The sequence below is a fragment of the Lepus europaeus genome, chromosome 9 (genome assembly GCF_033115175.1).
Source record: "Lepus europaeus isolate LE1 chromosome 9, mLepTim1.pri, whole genome shotgun sequence".
NCBI classification, from domain to species: Eukaryota; Metazoa; Chordata; class Mammalia; order Lagomorpha; family Leporidae; genus Lepus; species Lepus europaeus.
In genome coordinates this window covers 13150960-13170564 of record NC_084835.1, presented here as the reverse complement: position 1 = coordinate 13170564, position 19605 = coordinate 13150960, and the positions used below count along the sequence as shown (strand labels likewise).

The 19605-nt window shown below is 50.8% G+C and overlaps 1 protein-coding gene across 2 annotated transcripts in view; it reads left to right on the top strand.

The window, feature by feature from the left end:
* Positions 1-2391: 2391 nt before the first annotated feature.
* Positions 2392-19605, top strand: part of EEFSEC (eukaryotic elongation factor, selenocysteine-tRNA specific) — a 240626-nt gene continuing 223412 nt past the window's right edge. For both annotated transcript variants that reach the window (XM_062200567.1, XM_062200568.1), the window contains exon 1: positions 2392-2736. In XM_062200567.1, coding sequence (XP_062056551.1) covers positions 2433-2736 — 304 coding nt within the window. In that variant the 5' untranslated portion in view covers positions 2392-2432. The remainder of the gene's footprint in view (positions 2737-19605) is intronic.

Sequence of the window (19605 nt, the reverse complement as noted above, 5' to 3'; positions counted from 1 at the left end):
ATACCACAACATTAAAGTTACAAAACAGAACACTTCTTCTCATTTCATCGCCATTTATCAGCATTCTGTGTAGAGCAGAGGCAAGAAAGAGGGATTATTTGAAGTCAGTTCCTGTTCAGAACATTTTGTTCATCGAAATATTCTTCACAGGCACGCAAGAGCCTCTGAACTATTACTACCTATTTATTAAGACTCTCCTTTAATTTTTTTTTGACAGGCAGAGTGGACAGTGAGAGAGAGACAGAGAGAAAAGTCTTCCTTTTTGCCGTTGGTTCACCCTCCAATGGCCGCTGTGGCCGGCGCATCGTGCTGATCCAAAGCCAGGAGCTTCTCCTGGTCTCCCATGTGGGTGCAGGGCCTAAGCACTTGGGCCATCCTGCACTGCACTGCACTCCCGGGCCACAGCAGAGAGCTGGCCTGGAAGAGGGGCAACCAGGACAGAATCTGGCACCCCGACTAGGACTAGAACCCGGGGTGCCGGTGCCGCAGGCGGAGGATTAGCCTATTGAGCTGCGGTGCCGGCCAAGACTCTCCTTTAAAAATGTTGCTTTTACCAATGTGTTTTTAAAAACGGAAGACAAATTTTTCATGCTCCCTATTTGCAGGATGGGAAAATGAAGACAAACTCTGGTGTCTTAGTAAGAGGGCATTAATCCCACCATAAGGCCCCCACTCTCATGGCCTCACCTCACCTTAATTACCTTCCAGAGGCCCCATCTCCCACTCCCATCACACTGGGAGTTAGGGCTTCATCACATGACTTTGGTGAAGGGGAGGGGACCTGGGGAGGAGGGACAACGTTCAGTCCACAGCCAGGACCATTTTCTGACTGCAGAGTCAGGAGTGCAGAAGGCATCAGGTAGCACTTTCCGGAAGGGCAGTGATACACCTGTGCATGGCACAGCTCGGCACAGAGCACAGATCGGCTTCCCCGAAGGCTCCAGTGAATTTTGTGCTTGGCCACAGCAGTCTTAAAATTATGAGCCAAATTAGTTGCTGGTGTGTGGAAGTCAGATTTCATGCAGAAATCCTCTCTTCTCTTGAGAAATGGAAAGACTGGGCCCTGGGCGGGGGCGAGGCGGGCGGGTGCTGGGTTCCTGGGGTAGCAGCACTGCTGCCTGGTATCCATTGGCTGAGGCTGAGCCAAGGCTTTCCTCTCTCTCTCTCTCTCTCTTTTTTTTTTCCTCCGAAAGAAAACTTTTACTTAAAGAATACAAACTTCATGCATTTTATAAGTACAACTTTAGGCATATAGGGATTCTTCCCACCATGCTTGCCTTCCCACCCCTCCTCCTCCTCCCTCTCCCATTCCCAGTCCTATTTTCCACTAAGATCCATTTTCAATTAACTTCACACAAAGAAGACCAACTCTATACTGAGTAAAGAGTTCAACAATTTTGCACACACACACACACACAAAACCAAAACTGGTCCTCAGGAGTGGAGACAAGGCTGTTCAAAGTCAGTGCATTTTAAATCCTCCTCCTCCCCCTCCCATCCCCCTCCCCTCCTCTTCTTCCTCTTCCTCCTCCTTCTCCTCCTCCTCCTCTTCTTCTTCTTCTTCTTCTTTTTTTTTTTTTTTTCTCCAAGGCTTTCCTCCTTATACAGGACCAGTGCTCTTCAGTTCCATGGTCTCACCACTCCCAGTTAATGTCTCTCCTTTCAGGTACCTGCTTGGTCACAGCAGATACTCAGGTTTGTGGCCCCTGGTTGATGTTTTTGTGGTCCTAAACACTGGACTCTCATGCACGTGCACATCTCACCAGGACTGGGAGTTTTGTGGTTCCTCCTAGGGCCAGGCTACAGACCCCGGGGTGAGCATTCCTGACTCAGTGATAACATCACCTTCTCCCGTCTTCTAAGACTTTCCCAGATTTTCCCATGGCTCCTTCTCAACATTGCAGCCTCACCACACAGCAGCTCTGTGAGCTCTTTCCTCCAATCCATTATTCGGAAGCTATTCCTCTCTTCATCGCTCATTTTACTTTCCATAGAGGCTTTCTCACTCTTTGTAATGATCTGGTCCAATCACTAGTTCACCTGTGTGTTGTCCGACAGGGGACACTGCATCCCAGTGCCAGGAACAGACAGTGCCCGGTATCCAGTAGGCACTTAATAAGAACTTACTGAAATGAATAAATAAGTAGATGTAAAGATCCCCAATCTCAGACTCCCCAGGGCTTCAGGTGGGAACAACCAGGCGAGCGAGCAGCCCTGAAGTCGGTGGCTTAGGTCAAGCCCCGTCCCTGGGGCACCCACTTGGCGCCCGGAGCGGGACCGAACCCTCGGGCTCCAGGCGGGCGGAAGCTTCGGGGCCGGAACGGGCGCGCCCGGCGCGCGGGTTGCGGGGGGGGCAGCTTAACGGGCCGGACCGCAGCGGCCCCCGCGCGAGGAGAGAGGCGGGCCGGGCGAGTGTCCGAGCCGGCGGCGCTATGGCAGGGCAGCGGGTGAACGTGAACGTGGGCGTGCTGGGCCACATCGACAGCGGCAAGACGGCGCTGGCCAGGGCGCTGAGCACCACGGCCTCCACAGCAGCCTTCGACAAGCAGCCGCAGAGCCGCGAGCGCGGCATCACGCTCGACTTGGGCTTCTCGTGCTTCTCGGTGCCGCTGCCGCCGCGCCTGCGCCCGGCACTGCCGGCGCCCGGGCCCGGGTCCGAGCCCGGCGAGCCGCTGCTTCAGGTCACGCTGGTCGACTGCCCCGGGCACGCCTCCCTCATCCGGACCATCATTGGCGGTGAGCGCGGGCCGGGGCGAGAGTCGGGCTCGGGGTCCGAAGGGAGAGCGCCCCACTTCCCTCGCGGGGTCCCTGCGGCCCCGGAGGCGTGCGTGACGCCCGCAACGCGCCGCAGCACGTGATGGGAGGCCTCGGGGCTCGAACTCGCGGCCAGCTGAGGCGGACGCTTTCCCGTCCCTCACACCTGAGCGGCAAGGTGCTTTCCGTTTTCCCGCCATAAAATGTGCCCGCAATACTCGAGCAAGCTAGGAAAAGGGTATATGCAACGAATTCCTCCCCTCCCCCCAAAAAAGGACTCTACTTGCCTTACCCTGCGGTCCCCCGGTTCCCACTCTGAGAGTCAGTCACTGTTCCCAGTGTCATTTCAGAAAAATCGCGCAGAAATACAAGCATATCTTTGTATATGCAAATGGCCCTCAACACTGGCTGCAGAGCGCTCTGTATTTGTCCCTTTAAAGCTCGATTCTGTTTCAGGCTCACATAGACCAACATTTTCCTGACTAATCTCTTAACGATGGACCTTTATGTTGTCTGCAGTGTTTCCTAAATACGCTGGAGTGAATATTCTAGAACATGCGTCTTGGAAATGTGTGTTAGTAAAACCTTAGGGTAAGCGCCTAGACCTGAGCTGGCGCTGTGAATTTTCAGTCATGACAGGTGCCTCCGAAATGCCCTCCCAAGATGTTGTCTCACTTGATTAAGTTTTAGAAAAGATTTATTTAATTGTTTATTTGAAAGTCAGAGTCACATAGAGAGGGAGAGGGAGAGAGACCTGCATCCACTGGTTCGCTCCCCAATTTTCTGCAACGGCCACCTTCATCCAGGTCTTCCGGGTGGGTGGCAGGGCCCAACTACTTGGGCCGTCCTCTGTTGTTTTCCCAGGCCATCAACAGGGAGCTGGATTGGAAGTGGAGCAGCCGAGACACAAATAGTGCCCGTGTGGGATGCCAGCATTGAAGGCATCAGCTTTATCCACTATGCCACAATGCTGGCCCTTTGATTAATTTTTAATTTTACAGATAGTGCATGAATGTATGTCACTTGTGAACAAATAGAACTTCATGAGTGAGGAGAAAGTCCGTACACTTAAGCCCTGTTCTCAGTTCCGGGCCTCTCCCATCTCTCCAGATGAAACCATTCCCAAAATGCTTGAGGACAGAAGTGCTGCAGATTTTTTTTTTTTCCCGATTTGGAATAATTGCATATGCCTAATGGGATATCTTGGGGATAGGTCCCAAGTCTAAACATGAAATTTGTTTATATTTCATACACAAGTCATACAGATACCCTGAAGATAATTTTATAGTGTTTTTAGTGCGCTTGTGTTCTGACTGCAACTTGTGACAGTAAGCCAGGCGTGGAATTTTGCACTTGGGGTGTCATGCTAGTGCTCAAAACGTTTCTTACTTTGGAGCAGTTTGGATTCTGTGTTTTCAGGTTAGGGATGCTCACCCTGTGCCAACCTTGTGGCTACTTTTCCAAACCCAGGTAACTCTTAAATCTGTGGGCAGGGCTTTTTTTTTTTTTAAATTAATTAATTAATTTTGACAGGCAGAGTGGACAGAGAGAGAGAGAAAGGTTTTCCTTTTGTCGTTGGTTCACCCCCAAATGGCTGCTGTGGCCGGCGCATCGCGCTGATCCAAAGCCAGGAGCCAGGTGCTTCTCCTGGTCTCCCATGGGGTGCAGGGCCCAAGCACTTGGGCCATCCTGCACTGCACTCCTGGGCCATAGCAGAGAGCTGGCATGGACGAGGGGCAACCGGGACTAGAACCCCATGTGCCGGCGCTGCAGGCAGAGGATTAGCCTATTGAGCCGCGGCGCCGGCCAAGGGCAGGGCTTTAAAACTTGCTTTTTTTTTAGAGTGATGATACAATAATACTAGGAGTATGTCTCTGGTAGTGCGTGCAGCTGCCAGGCAGACCCGCAGCCACAAGGGGAGACAGCGGCACCCTGCAGTGTGCTTGCAGCTGAGCTGTGACGATCGGCGGGGAGGTGGGTTGAAGGCTTTTTCGACTTAGGATATGTTCAGGTTATGATGGGCTTATCAGGGTGGTACACTCAGTTTTAAGCTGAGGAGCATTTGTAGTGTAGGTGAATGGTTTAGGACATGTTTGGAGTTAAGACAGAAGAGCTGGGCATGGAGCCTGGCTTTCTCTCTCACTAGCAGTGTGACCTTTGAACCTAGTTCTGAACTTTACACATGTTGGCAAATAATGGTAACTGCATAGCGACTCATTGGCTTGGTTTTTCTTGCATATTTGCTGCTTTCCAGCATACCTTGCTAGGAATGTGGTGGTTACCGTTTATCAGTTGCTGAAGTTAGAACTTAGGGAGGCAGCTAGGTTGTGGCCCAGTCCAGGATGGCCTAACTCCACAGCCAGGGTCCTCCCCATGCTTTCGAGGTCACTGATCCTCTTCCTGCTCCCTTCCAGTATATACATTTATAGAGAAACTCTTCATATGACCAAATGTCAGCACTAGCCTGATCCTCTGTAACCAAATCCTCATGCCCCAAAGAATTTGGCAAATCCTTGGTGTAGATGATAAAATCCCAGCAGAACAGAGGTTTTTCTACTCTTGTACGTGCACCATTGTTCTTTTCTTTCACCTCCTGGGCGGTAAAATGTGGCCTGAGCACATTGGAGTGGGGATCTTCAGGCTGCTACCATTCTCCCTGAACAGATTAGAGTCTCCTTTTTCAGGGAAATGAGGAGAGTAGACTTTTTTTTTCTTTTGAAGAGGAGGCTGCTGCCATATAAATGCATGCTCTGACCTAGGCCCATTGCCAGACTATGCTTCTCCAATCAGCTTGGAGGTCACGTAGCCTAGTAGCTTTCTAGGTGGTCCTGATGGGTCTGGGCCACAGCCGGGAGCTGTTTACGTGATTGGCAACTACAAGACCCTTCAACAGGGAGCAGCTGCCAGCAGTCAGGCCATCCCGGGAGGCATGGTGTGCCACACCCTGCTAACCTGCTGCATGGGCTAGGCAGGCAGTCTCCCAGCCAGGCACAGGTTCACCCACAGTTATAGTGAGCAGAGAACCTTCTTTGTGGGTTAGTAAACAGAAGGCAATTAGCATACGACCTGGCCTGCTGGAGGTACATCATGTATGCTGGTTCTCTTCCCTTTTTCCCAGGGGCCTACAGCAGAACCTGGGAAAGGACACTGGACTGTGTGTAAGGTGACCTCCTGGCATCCTTTGCACACAGTGTATAAACAGGAATGACTCACTTTGCTGTGGGGTGGGGTATAGGGTACAAAGGGAAGAAGAGCTTTCCTAGGGGAGGGAGCTACCCAGGGAGAGCTGTGATACAGAGACGCACTATTGTGTCTGCATTAAAGCTAACCGCCAACATTGAGGCACCCTGGGCATCAGGAGGTGAGCCGGAGGTGTGCCCAAGATGAAGGTAGAGAGTTGGTGGGGCCAGAACCCCAGATAGTGGTCCTTAGTTTAGGTTTCCTCTAAGGGCCTGGGAGCACCTTGGAAGGCATTTATTTAAAGATTTATTTGTTTGAAAGGCAGAGTGACCCGTGGGGGTGGGGAATCTTCCCACAGTATTACCCACAAAAGCCATCTATCCATCCACAACACACAACAGTACAGCAGTGAGGTCTGGCTCAGGCCCAAAGCCAGGAGCCAGGAACTACATCCTGGTTTCTGACATGGGTGCCAGGGCCCCAAGTACTTGGGCCATCTTCTACTATTTCCCCAGGCGTGTTAGCTGAAAGCCAGATAAGAAGCAGACCAACCAGGACTTGAGCTAGCATTCACCTACAAGTTGCCAGTGTCACAAGCCATGGCTTAACCCACTGTGCCATAACACCAGCCTCTTGGGAGGCTTTTAAATCAAGTTGTGATGCAATCGTGGATAGACTGTTAGGTAGGAAGATGTGGGAGTGCTGGGTGGGGACGCCCTCTGGCAGCAGGTGTAATTTTCCCTAGATGCACCTGCACCTGGGATCCTGGGGGACTGGGCTCCTGTTAGAACTCTTGGCTTAGGTGATTGACTTAGACCTCTTGTAAAATGTGGTGTCTCCAAGAAAAGAAAATTAGAGTGATTGTCTGAATTACATTCTTCAAATGTATCTTTACAGTTTAATATGTTTTAAAGCTGGTTCTCCCTAATTCCACTGCTCCTTCCAAAGTACTTTCACATACATACATAGGCACACACGCAAATTCTTTCCTAACTTGGAGAAAATTGGGGTTTATGTCCCCTGACCCATGCACCACCTGAGGGACACAGAGCAGTTTAACAGTGACAGCGGTGCTTAGTGTCCGTTGAGTGCTGTCCTTAGGCTGGTTTGTTGTTGTTTCCCATCCATTAGCCCTCTGCAGTCCTGGCAGGGAAGAGGAGGCATTACCATTGTATAGGTGAAAACCCTGTGGCTGAGAGAGGTCAGAGCCGGGTTTGAACCCGTGTTGATCTGACTTTGCAGCCCAGGCTTTGGCGTTCTCCATGTAAGTGAAGAAATGCACCCGGCCACTCTGGGCCCTCGTGGTAGTGTTTCAGGGTGGTATTTTTTCAAATCCATTTTAGAGTATATATCTTTCCGGGTCCGAACTTCAGAAAGATTCAGTAATGTATGTTTTAAAGACTTGGGTGGGGGTGAGGGACTTGGCCTCATCCTCAATCTCTCTCTGGCAGGGAAGAGGAGGGCTGAAAAATGCGGGTATCCCGGCTTGGCAATTTATAGTCCTCTGGTGGCTGCGAGGATTAACAGTGTATTGTCTCCTGGTCTTTTGTGCGGGTGGTTAATGAACAGCAGCTCCTCTGCCGGGACTTGCTGCCTCGATCTCTGGCCTCCTGTACCCACTGTTTAAGTGGCGCCTCCTGTGTGGCTCGGGCTGTCCCGGGTCCTACCTGCCCAGTGCTAATGACAGCAGCAGGATCTTGTAAGTCCCACTCAGGTTGTTGTCAACAAGTAAGTCTGGGAGAGTTTTGTCTCTGCAGCCGCTTTGCCTTTTCTGTTTTTCCAGCTTTCTGTGCTCTTAGTGCCAATGCGGAGCAAGCTCCTGTGCCTTTGCTTTGTTTTCGTTAAGTGTGCATCCGCTCGTCCTGCGGTTGGTCCGAGATGCTGCTCTCCTTGGGCTCATGAATGAAGCAGGGGGCTCGTGGCTGTGAATGAATGTGTGTTTTCAACTTGATTTTTATGTTAGCCTTCAGGCATCTGCACATACGCCCAGAAAGCAGCATGGTACAAGCAGAGATAACAAATTGGGGGCTTGGCCATGCAGGCCTTGGCAGCCACGAGGAATTTGGGTGTCATTCTACTGTGTAACCAAACAAAGAACCTCTTTTGATTTTCTTTGCCCCTAAATTTAGTGTTTTTAAGGATTCCACAGAGGAATTTATTTAGCTAAGTTGTGGCAATTATGTTTGTCCTAAAATATTGAAGCATATTTAAAGGAGCTGTTTTAAGTGGAAACACTTTCTCCTTAATTTCTTGAGCTCCCGGTAGCTGTCAGGCCTTGGTTCCCTGTTCCCTTGTGCCCCCGCAGCGACAGCGCTGTTCTTCAGGCAGAGAGCCACAGCGCACCTGGGAGAGTCCATCCTCCCCGTCCAGGGAGGCTGGGGCTGATGCTGCAGTCCTGCCCTCTCTGGCTTCAAAGCCTCCTGTCCAGTAGGAAGTCTGCCGCCCGGAGTACAAAGTGTGCTCTATTCCCGCCCAGGTTTTTCTGTTTTGCCTGGTACCTTATCGCACTCTGACCTGGTCTCCTTCCAAGCTGGAGTGCCTTTCACTGTCTGCAGGAGACTCTCAAGTTGAGCTTTGTCTGCAGCACTGTCTCTTGGTGCTGGACAGCGGGTGACTTTGCTTTGGTGTGGGTGACAGTGTGAGGCAGCACAACATCAGAGACACAGCGTTGAGTTTAAATTAATGCAGAATATTTGAGCAGGAACCAACAGGAAAGAAAAATGGAAGCAGGTAGTCATATTTCATTCTGTTGGGGTACATTTTTCTTCTCATGGGGCTTGCCCTTGAGAACAAAACATATCAAATGTTAAATCAAAGAATATTTTTGTAGTCATGCTAGGAATAGAAAATAATGCAAAGACTTTGCCTTCTTGAGGCAAATATTTTGCTAGAAGGTCATAATCAAAGTCAGAAGGAACTCACAGCCATGGCTTTGGTAAAGCTGTAATCATTTAAAATCACTTGCTTTTAAGCTTTTCACTAAGCATCTCCTTTGTTTTCTATCAGCATGTCTCAGGTTATTCTTCAAAATCACTCTGTCCGGGGTGGAATAAGATTTGGGCAGGCATCCCAGGAAACAACCCGTAAATTAAGCCCCAAGACGTATTCTCCTCTCTGTTGTTCTTTTGCTGGGTGAGGCCCCAGCCAGGCCGTCTCTCCTTTCCCTGGGTATCCCACAGGCCCCAGTCCTGGGGAGCATGAGGCCGGGCATTTCTTTTTTTTTTTTTTTTATTTCTTTTATTTATTTATTTTTTTGACAGGCAGAGTTAGACGATGAGAGAGAGAGAGACAGAGAGAAAGGGATTCTTTTTTCCATTGGTTCACCCCCCAAGTGGCCGCCACGGCCAGTGCACTGCAGCCGGCACGCTGCGCTGATCTGAAGCCAGGAGCCAGGTGCTTCCTCCTGGTCTCCCATGCGGGTGCAGGGCCCAAGGACCTGGGCCATCCTCCACTGCACTCCCGGGCCACAGCAGAGAGCTGGCCTGGAAGAGGGGCAACCGGGACAGAATCCAGCGCCCTGACTGGGACCAGAACCCGGTGTGCCGGCGCCACAAGGTGGAGGATTAGCCAAGTGAGCCGTGGTGCCAGAAGCCAGGTATTTCTGAGGCAGCCTCATGGGGGGACAGGGAGCAGGAGAATGAGCCTTCCTTGTAGGGTCTGGCCTTGGCTTGCGTGTTGTTAGAGTATCACCCTGCTGTAATGACTGCGTCCATGTCTCTATTTTCCCTACGCCTGGAGATATCATGGTTGGAGACAATGTCTGAACCATCTTGGTAACTCCAGGGCCAGCCTGGGGCCTGGCATATAGTAGCCAGTATTTTAAAGCATTTTTATTTGACATATAATTTGCATACCATAAGATGTACCCATTTCAGCTGTACACTCAGTGGTTTTCAGTATATTCCTGGAGTTGCCGCCATCTAAGTTCAGAACATTTTTGTCATTTCTGTAAAGAGACCCTGTCTTTCCCCAGCCCCCCAACTGCAGGCCTAAGTAACCACTAATCCCACTAATCTACCAAGTATCCCTATAGATTTGCCTTTTCTGAACATTTCATATAAATGGCGTCATAAATAACATTTTTTATTGATTTTTGTTGTTGTTGTTGATTTGAAAGGCAGAGCAACATAGAAAGAGAGACAGGTAGATCTTCTATTTGCTGATTTATTTCCCAAATACCCAAAACAGCTGGAATTGGGCAAGGCTGAAGCCAGGAGCCTAGAACTTCATCTGGGCTCCCACATGGCTAGTAGGTGCCTGCTGCTCCCAGGGTGTGCATTAGAAGGAAACTGAATTAGAAGTAAAGTGGGAACTTTGTGTCACAAAGCCGGCTCCATGACCTTTTGTGTCTGGCTTCTTTTACTTAGCATATACTTTTAAAGTTCATCCACATTACTACATGAACCTATATTTCATTACTTTCTGCTTTTAAAAAAAATGATCTTGTCTTAGTACTATGGCATAGCAGGTAAAGCCGCCCACTGCAGCACTGGCATCCCATATGGGTACTGGTTCGAGTCCTGGCTGTTCCACTTCCAATCCAGCTCTCTGCTATGGCCTGCGAAAGCAGTAGAAGATGGCCCCAGTCCTTGGCCCCTGCAACAGCATGGGAGACCTGGAGGAAGCTCCTGGCTCCTGGCTTTGTATGGGCGCAGCTCCAGCCACTGTGGCTATTTGGGGAGTGAACCAGTGGATAGAAGGCTGCTCTCTCTCTCTCTCTTTTTCTTTCTGTAACTCTGCCCTTCAAATAAATAAGTAAATAAATCTTTTAAAAAATCTTTATTTCTAGTTGTGATAAAATATATGTAGGATTTAGCATCTTTTTAAAAAATTTTTATTTATTTCAAGGAGAGAGAGAGAGAGACGTCTTCCATCCACTGGTTCACTCTCCAAATGTCCACAATGGTGGCTGCCAGCACTGCAGGCTTAGCTCTCTGGGCTACAATGCCAGTCCCCAGGATTTAGCAGCTTAACCATGTGTATGTGTACAGTGCAGTGGTATGCATGCTGCAGGTTGCCCCTTCTTTCTGTTAGATGCCTGGCTCATGGAGACTCCTGGGCCTGTGGTTTGAAGGCAGACTGTTTGGTGGGAAAGGATCAGATGGGGCTGCTGCTCGGTGTTTTCACTCACTCAGAGGTTCTACACGTGCTGCGTGGGCTTCTTCTCAACCCGGCGGCAGGTAGGCAGCCATGTCTGTCTTCCAGCCAGGTAAGATAGGGTGAGGAATGGTAAGGGCTGTTGATGTGGAGGAGCCCAGGGACGTGAATGCCTGCCTGGACCAGGCAGGAAGGGTGTCCCACTGAGGGGCTGTGGGGCTGTGCCTGACCCAAGTCCTGGAGATTGCTGGCAGAGCAGAGCCAGAGAAGAGCCTCAGCAAAGTCCAGAGGTGTGAGGGTGGCCCTGGCTGGAGGAGGACCTGGTCAGGGTGGCTGGCACTTGGACATGTGGGAAATGATAGGAGGTGAGGCTGGGCTGGTGAGGTCACAGGCTTGCCAGGTAGGCTTCTTGGATATGGGGCTGTCTTGCTGGGATTTTGAAGGATGGTTGAGAATTTGCTTGCGGAGATTGGAGACATCGCAGGCAGGGGCCCTGAGTGGACAGAGACAGAGACTAAGGCAGGGCTGGAGGGTGAAGTTCACAGAGGGTGTGGCGCAGGGTGTGAGGCTGCGCTGCCAGGCTGCCAGATGAGAGCACAGGAGGGTAAACCAAGAGGTTTTAAGCCGGGATATCCTGCTGGCGGCTTTTAGTGAGTCCCCCCCTGAGTCTGAGTTGAGGGCCTGGGACAGTGGCCACAACTGTGTGACCCAGATGGAAGAGGAGCACCACATTTCAGCAGGAGGGAAAGTAGGAGATGCAGATGTGGGGGTGCCGAGCGGAGCTAAGGAGCATTCTGCCTTGCAGGGGGCCAGAGGGAGGCCGTGGCTGCTGGGCTCGCTCTCTGTCCTGGCAGCCAGTCTGGAAGGCAGGTGTTTCCTTTACACTGTGCAGCTCATGAGAGGGAGGCTGCCAGCATGGGGGGAGCAGCTTGCTGCAGGCCACGCAGTTTGCCGGGCAAGTGCTGGGGCTTTGACTCGGCCTCTGGTTTCAGTGGCCCTGGCTTTGAGCTGCTCTCAGACCTGGGAGAAAATTGCAGCTCCTGGGGAGCAGTTTGTGTACATAGTGGATCAAATTGTCAAAAATAGAGATTTCAGCTTCCATTCTCTTCTGGATTATTGGAGTTTTATTTTTGTTAATTGGGTCTTTTATTTCCTTGTGCTGTGCGATTAGGCTCCTGCTGCTTTGAAGTGGCCTCTGTCACGTGGGTAGGGAGGACTCAGTTAATGTGGGTGATCCTGTCTTGGCAGGAGAAAAAACAACTTTTGCTGTTGAGAGAGAAGTTGACTTTCCCTCTTTCCATATCTCTTGTGTTGTGATGATGCCTCTCTTGTCTTGGGGCCGTCAGGAAGACTAAAATAATTTCCTTTGTCTCTAACCTACTTCCTGAGGATATTTATTTGGTGGCATGCACAGGTGCTACCTACAGATAAACCTGACTTTTTTTCTTTTAAAATTAGTGCTTGAAATTTGCTAGCATTGCCCTGCCTGGCCTCGCGAACCTGCCTTACTTGGCCTTGTGGCTTCATCCTTTACCATAGATTTATTTGGGTTGCTCAAAGCTCCAGCAGGGTCAATGGCTTGTCCTTGGTCATCTGACAGTTAGGTTGCAGTGTGGCACTTTAAAAAATGTTGTCATTTCCGGATGAATTTCAGGAACTTTTGCCAGGGCAGACTGTCTTGTGTGTGTTCTCAGCATTGTCTCTTTAAAATGGTGACCTGGGATGGTCTCCCGCATTCTGGTTCTGAAGAACGAAGACTGCAGGGGAAGCACCCGCAGGCAGGTGGGAGAGGGGAGCCCAAGGTGTTTGGCGCTGTGTTCAGCTCTGGGGAGGAAGGGCAGAGAGGCACATGGCCTAAGGGCCTCTGTGGGTGGGGACAGTTGGTGAGCCCTTCCCGAGGGAAGTTTGCGCAGTGATGGGCACGTTCTGTAGCTGCAGGTCCAGTGGTAGCCAGGGTCCCCCTGTGGCAGTTTGAGCACTTGTGTCCTTGCGTCCTGGCTAGTGCACCAGAACAACCAAAATTTTCATTTGGTTTAATTGTGACTAATTTAAACTCAAATAAGCACTGTCTAGCTGTCCTGTTTGATGGTGTAGGACTGAATGGACTAAGGGCTGGGTCCTGCTTCCTACTGTGAATTCGGGTTTGAGCTAAATGAAATCTTCCTGAGGTGCCTGGCCTTCCCTAGAATTGGTTCCGTGCTAGTGACCCGTGTGGTCCCTGAGACAGGGCCCTGTAGGACGCCTGTGAGGCCCTCCTCTCACTTCCTCTCCTTCCTTTTCCCAAAGCACAGCTCTGGAAGTGATGCTCAGCCTGGCCTCTGCCTTTCCCTTGGTGTGACATGGCCTCCAAGCCTCATCCCTCCTGGTTCTGCCACTGTGCTGACTCCCTTAGCTCCTGACGAGATGAGTAGACACTCCCTCACACACACCCCCGATCCAGCCTCCTCTGTGTGCGAGATCACCTTTCACGTCGCTGGTACGGTTATTTTACTCCCCTGTTTCAGAGTCTTCAGTTGCTCTTGGTTGGCTCATGAGGCCCTTCCTGATGGCTTGGTCCCCCTTTCTGTCTCAGGTCTCCGGGCCTGCTGAACTGCCTGCAGGTCCCTGACAGACAGACCAGGCTCTTCCGGCTGCACCTGCTGGCTGGGAGGCTTCATGGCCCGCACTCCCTGGTCTGGATTAGGTGGCTGTCCCTTGAGGGCCTAGAACATCCTATCTGTGTCCCTGGCATCTGCTTTTCTCCTCACCCAGGGCTGCCTCCTGTTGACCCTCTAGAGGCCAGTCTCCGCTGGGGAGGAGATCTCCTTAGAGGCCAGAACCTCTTCTTCTTCAGCTTCCTCTGGTGCAGGACAGGGCTTGACACAGAGGAACCATTTGAGCCTGAATGAATGAATGATTGAGTATGTGAATGAAGAGGTCATTTCCCACTGCTTGCACCAATTACCCACTGTCTTGTGGTGCTGTAAACAACTGGCCAGATGCAGAGTTCAGCACTGGAGGAAGCCTGCCTTGAGGTTAGACAAGTTAATCTTTCAATGGAAATTCAATCCTCATATTTCATTTTCAGGCCACTTTGCGTAGCAAAGTAGTTTAACTCATAGCAGATTTCTGCCGTGCTGATGGTTAATTTCATGGGCTACAGAGGGTCAGCACACTAATGCCGGGAACACGGCGACCTCAGCGCAGCCCACCGCACACGGTGAGGGCCCGGCGGCCCTGTTGTTGCAGAGCAGCAGTATCCAAACATCGTTCAACAGGCTGATCTGGAGGTAACAGCGGTGACCCTTTCAAGAGCGTTTTTAAAAACTATAACATAGATCCCTCCCAGACCGTATATTTTCCTTTCTTCACACAGTTCAAAGGGGCTGAGTTGTCTCACAGGTTTTTGTCGGCAATCTTCAGCTTGACCCTGGCTGTTTAAATCTGCCGGAGGAAATTTGAACAAACTTGTACTTTGGTAATTCTTCTGCCTCTGTGAACCTTTAACCTTAAGGTTTCTTTCAGAGCCAGGGGCTGCATTGTCACCAGTTGTCCCTGCTGGGGCTTTCAAAGGGCATTGTCTAGTACGTCTGTTTTCACTTTGCTACTGGAGTTCTTTGGAGGAAGGGTATTAATTCAGACCTGATTCCGAGACAGGACGAGGACTTTTAAACTTGCCCCAGAGCTTGGGCATGGGGAAATGAGCATAATGCAAGCCTGTGGCTGATGCCTGCGATTGTTCTGCAAATAACCTGTGAAGGTGAAGGGCAAGGGGACCCTTCCAAAGGCAGATTCTGCAGCCCAGGTGTCCAGTGGGGACCTCAGCTTTCCCTGTGTCTTGTTGGACAAGGTGACAGAAAGAGGCCTCCAGAGTTCCTCCTGAATGCAAAAGTCCTGGAGCACAGTTCTTTAGAAACCTGGGAGGCTGGAGGTGAACTGGGGGCTACGCCCTTACAGAGGTTCCTGAGGAAAGGGAGGAAGGCTCCTTGAGGCAGAGGGAGGGCGCCTTGCTGCTGCTGTCCTGGCCCTGCCCAGAGACTTTCTGGGTGAGCGCCCCTCTGACTTGCCTCAGTTCTCTCTGAGTTCCTCCTGGGTTTTCTCGGGGGAAGCCCAGAAACACTTACCTGTGTGTGATGTCACGGTCACAGGCCCTCACAGGCTTGGGGCTGATGTCACAGGTGTTTGAGACTGGGATTCCAGGATCTCTCCAGGCAGCCCTCACTGTTTGCTCTCCTGCTGTGTAAGGCCGGTTGGGGACTAGTTAGGTACCTGGCCTACAGCGCTGTGGTACTGCAGCACCAGCATCTCATGGGCACCTGTTCAAGTCCCGGCTGCTCTGCTTCTGATCCAACTGCTTGCTAATTTGCCTGGTAAAGCAGTGCTTGGGCCCCTACACCCACGTGGGAGCTCCTGACTTCAGCCCGGCGCAGCCCCTGCTGGCCGTGGCAGCTATTTGGGGAGTGGACCAGGGATGGAAGATATTCTCTCTCTGTAATTGACTTATAAATAGATAAGATAAACATTTGAAAGAAGAGTACCTGACCTAATTCCTTGGCTTTCATTCTTTTTTCCCCCAGCATTTTTTTATTTTTATTTTTTAAAGATTTATTTATTTATTTGAAAGAGTTACACAGAGAGAGAAGGAGAGGCAGAGAGAGAGAGGTCTTCCATCCGCTGGTTCACTCCCCAGTTGGCCACAACTGCCAGAGCTGCACCGATCCAAAGCCAGGAGCTTCTTCTGGGTTTCCACGCGGGTGCAGGGGTCCAAGGACTTGGGCCATCTTCTACTGTTTCTCTAGGCCATAGCAGAGAGCTACATCGGAAGTGGAGCATCTGGGTCTTGATGTCGGCACTGCAGGCAGCAGCTTTACCCACCACGCCACAGAGCCCACTCCGAGTTTAGTTTATTTCTTTGAGGACACACAGAAAGAGACAGAAAGAGAGAAAGCATGTGCGTGAGAGAACGCTTTCATCTGCTGGTTCACTCCCCAAATGCCTGCATTGATTAGGAATGTGCTGGGGCTGAAGCCAGGAGCCAGGGACAGAATCCAGGTTTGCCATGTGGGTAGTAGGAACCCAATTACTTGAACCATCACCATTGCCCCCAAACATCTCATTGGTGGGAAGCTGATGTCAGGAGCTAGAACCAGTTATCAAACTCAAGAAGGTTGAATTGGGATGTGGGTGTTTTAACTACTAGGCTGAATGTCCACTCCCTCACTAAGATTTGTAGTATCCTTAAGATTTGGCATGGTGACCTTGTTCCTTAAGCCCAGTGTAGAAGGAAAGGAGGCCATTACTGTAATCCATTCCACAAACCCTGAGCCACGTGCCAAGGTTGGATTTCCAGTGGCTAGCAAGGCGGAGCTGACTCCTGTTTACTTGCAGCTCACTTTGTAAAGTGGAGGCAGATGCTATCGAAGTAAACAAGAAGATATAAAATTAAGATTGTGCTAAGTACCAGGAAGGACAATACAGGATGTCCAGAGAGACCTTTTTGGGGCAGTGAAATTGAAGCTAAAGTCTGAAGGAGGACCAGGGCCCAGGCATGGGTATGCTGGGAGGGGAGGGTGTTCCAGCCAGAAGGAAAAGCACTTGTGAGGGCCCTGGGGCAGGAGTTACCTTGGGACCCATAGAGCCAGTTTCCACAAAAAGAGACCTGGTATTGGGCTATTATAGGTTTATTTAGACAAAACCTAAGTCTAGATTTGCTGTCAGTCCCTGCCTTGGCCGGAGCACAAATGATGACAGGTCTTGTGGCTGTGCTGTGAGGGGACCGTTCAGCCTTCTGAGGTGTCTGGCCTCAGCCTCATCATCTTGGCCATGGCCGTCAGTCTGCAGCCCCGTCTTCTGAGGTAGGAATACAGGGGTTGGCAGGTATTCCCAGAGTCAAGTGAGTTAGACGTTTTCCACTGCTGTCTGATTATGTTTGGCCGCCAGACCGCGGCCCACTGGCTACTTGGCTTCACAGGCCACGTGGAGCTGAAGGAAACAGCCCTGCGCCAGCGAGGCTGCAGCTGGGCAGAGGTGCTGGGTGAGGGGTCTGATGAGTGGGACGGTGGCTGGAGTGACCCCTGCTCAGAGCTCTCCCTGCCCAGCGAGCGGGGCGCATGCTTTTTAGCAGTCCCCGCCATCAGCCCCTTTCCTTCTGGGCTCCCCCTGGGTTGGAGGAGATGCACTGCACACAGATTTTTGCCTTCTCTGTCTCCCCCTGCGTTTGGATCAGTCCGTGGTTGTGCTAGGAGGGTAAAGGAATGGGTGACTGTGCCTCAGGACCAGACTGGAATCGTTTCAGAGATTCCTGCTGAACAGCCCCGAGCTGGCCTTGGACTGTGGAGATCTTTCCAAACATTATTTATTTGAGGGGCTGGCGCTGTAGCGCAGTGGGTTAATTCTCCGCCTGTGGTGCCAGCATCCCATATGGGCCGGTTCTAGTCCCAGCTGCTCCTCTTCCCATCCAGCTCTCTGCAATGGCCTGGGAAAGCAGTAGAAGGTGGCCCAAGTCCTTGGGCCCCTGCACCTGTGTGGGAGACCTGGAAGAAGCTCCTGGTTCCTGACTTCGGATCAGCGCAGCTCTGGCCATTACGGCCATTTGGGGAGTGAACCAGCAGATGGAAGACCTTTCTGTCTCTCCCTTTCACTGTCTGTAAATAAATAAATAAATAAATCATCTTTTAAAATTATTTATTTATTTTTTGGACAGGCAGAGTGGACAGTGAGAGAGAGAGACAGAGAGAAAGGTCTTCCTTTTGCCGTTGGTTCACCCTTCAATGGCCGTCGCGGCCGGTGTGCTGCAGCCGGTGCACTGCGCTGATCCGAAGGCAGGAGCCAGGTGCTTCTCCTGGTCTCCCATGGGGTGCAGGGCCCAAGCACTTGGGCCATCCTCCACTGCACTCCTGGGCCATAGCAGAGAGCTGGTCCGGAAGAGGGGCAACTGGGACAGAATCCGGCGCCCCGACTGGGAATAGAACCCGGTTTGCCGGCGCCGCAAGGCGGAGGATTAGCCTAGTGAGCCGTGGCGCCGGCCTAAAAATTATTTATTTAAAAGGCAGACACAGAGGGAGAGACAGAGAGATCTTCCCATCTGCAGGTTCACTCCCCAAATGACCGCAACGGCCAGGGCTGGGCCTTTAAGGCTTTCCTGTGCCAGTGTGGGTCTTAGGGCAGAACCCTGGCTGCAGGTTAGGGACGGTTTTTAAGTCCCCTCGCGCTCTCAGGAGGGGAAGAGCCTGGGGCCAGGCTGTAGGGGATGTGTCTGAGAAACAGACTCTGGTCCTCCACCTCCTGCCGTTGGCTTCCTTCAGAGTTAAGTGGAACGCGTCTTTTCCTGGCAGAGGTTTTCTGTATAAAAAGACGTACTACTTTCTCATTGTGGATCCATTAATTGTTTCTGAAAGTTTTTAAAAGACCATAACAAGAAAACTTCCCATGACAACCAATAAAATGTCTTTTCGAAGAATGAATATTTTCTAGGAAAGATAAGAGTCAGTTATGTTTGGTCTGATTTCTTCAAGTGAATCTTCCCCCTGAGTCTTATCTCCAGATCGGTCTCTGAAGGCAATCTGGGGACACTTCAGCGAGCACTCTGGTAACAGATGTGTGTCATCCTCCCCTGACACGACTGCAGGCCCCGAGACCCAGCTGTACCTTCGCAGGCCGGCCACAGGGCGGAGGGGAGACCAGCTCCGTGCCGGCTCCAGAACCGCTCAGTGCACAAGAGGGCAGTGTTTGCTTACAGTCTTGGATCGGGATGATTAGTGTGGAGGTCCACGGGTCAGCATAGTTAAAATGACCTCGGACTTTTTTAAGACAAAATAAACTGTAAAGCCGTGGCCATGATGGCTTCCCGCATATGCCCTTAAGTGCCTGACCTCTCTGAAAACATTGCTGCTTGCTATCTTTTTCCCTTAAAAAGAAAAATATTGTTTCTTTCAACGTTTATTTTTAATTTTTTTTAATCAATGAAAATAAGGTTTGCAGGCTTGTACCTACAATGGCAGAGGTTAAAAAGTGTTGCAAAAGCAAAACAACTGCTTTCTAATTAAAAACCAGATGGAAAGGTTTTCGTTTGAAGCAAGGGGTCAAATGTATGTTCTCCCCCTTTCACATCAATGTAAAGATTATGTGACTTAACTTTTAAAGCAGTTGAAGATGTGGGCTTCAGTCATCGACTCTTCTACACTCAGTTTTCTTTTTCTGCAAGTTCATGGTATTAACCGAAAGCAGGGAATTTCCAGAAGGAAGAAAAAAGTGATCTCTCTGTGTTTCAGAGGCACAATGTTCTGTTTGGAATAGGCAGTGTCTGTCTTTTGGAGAGGCACAAAAAGACTGGGGGGAAGGAAGAGAGAGAGCGAGAGTGAGAGAGAGCTCCCATCATCTGGTTCTTGCCCCAAATGTCTGTAACAGCTAGGGCTGGGATGAGGCCAAAGCCAGGAGCTCAATCCAAGTCTCCTACTTGTATGGCAGAAACCCAAACTTGAGCCATTATTGTTGCTTCCTAGGGCACATTAGCAGGACACTGGAGTCAGGAGCTAGCACTGGGAATGGAATCTGATACTCTGATGTGGGATGTGAGCTTCTTAACTGCTAGGCTAA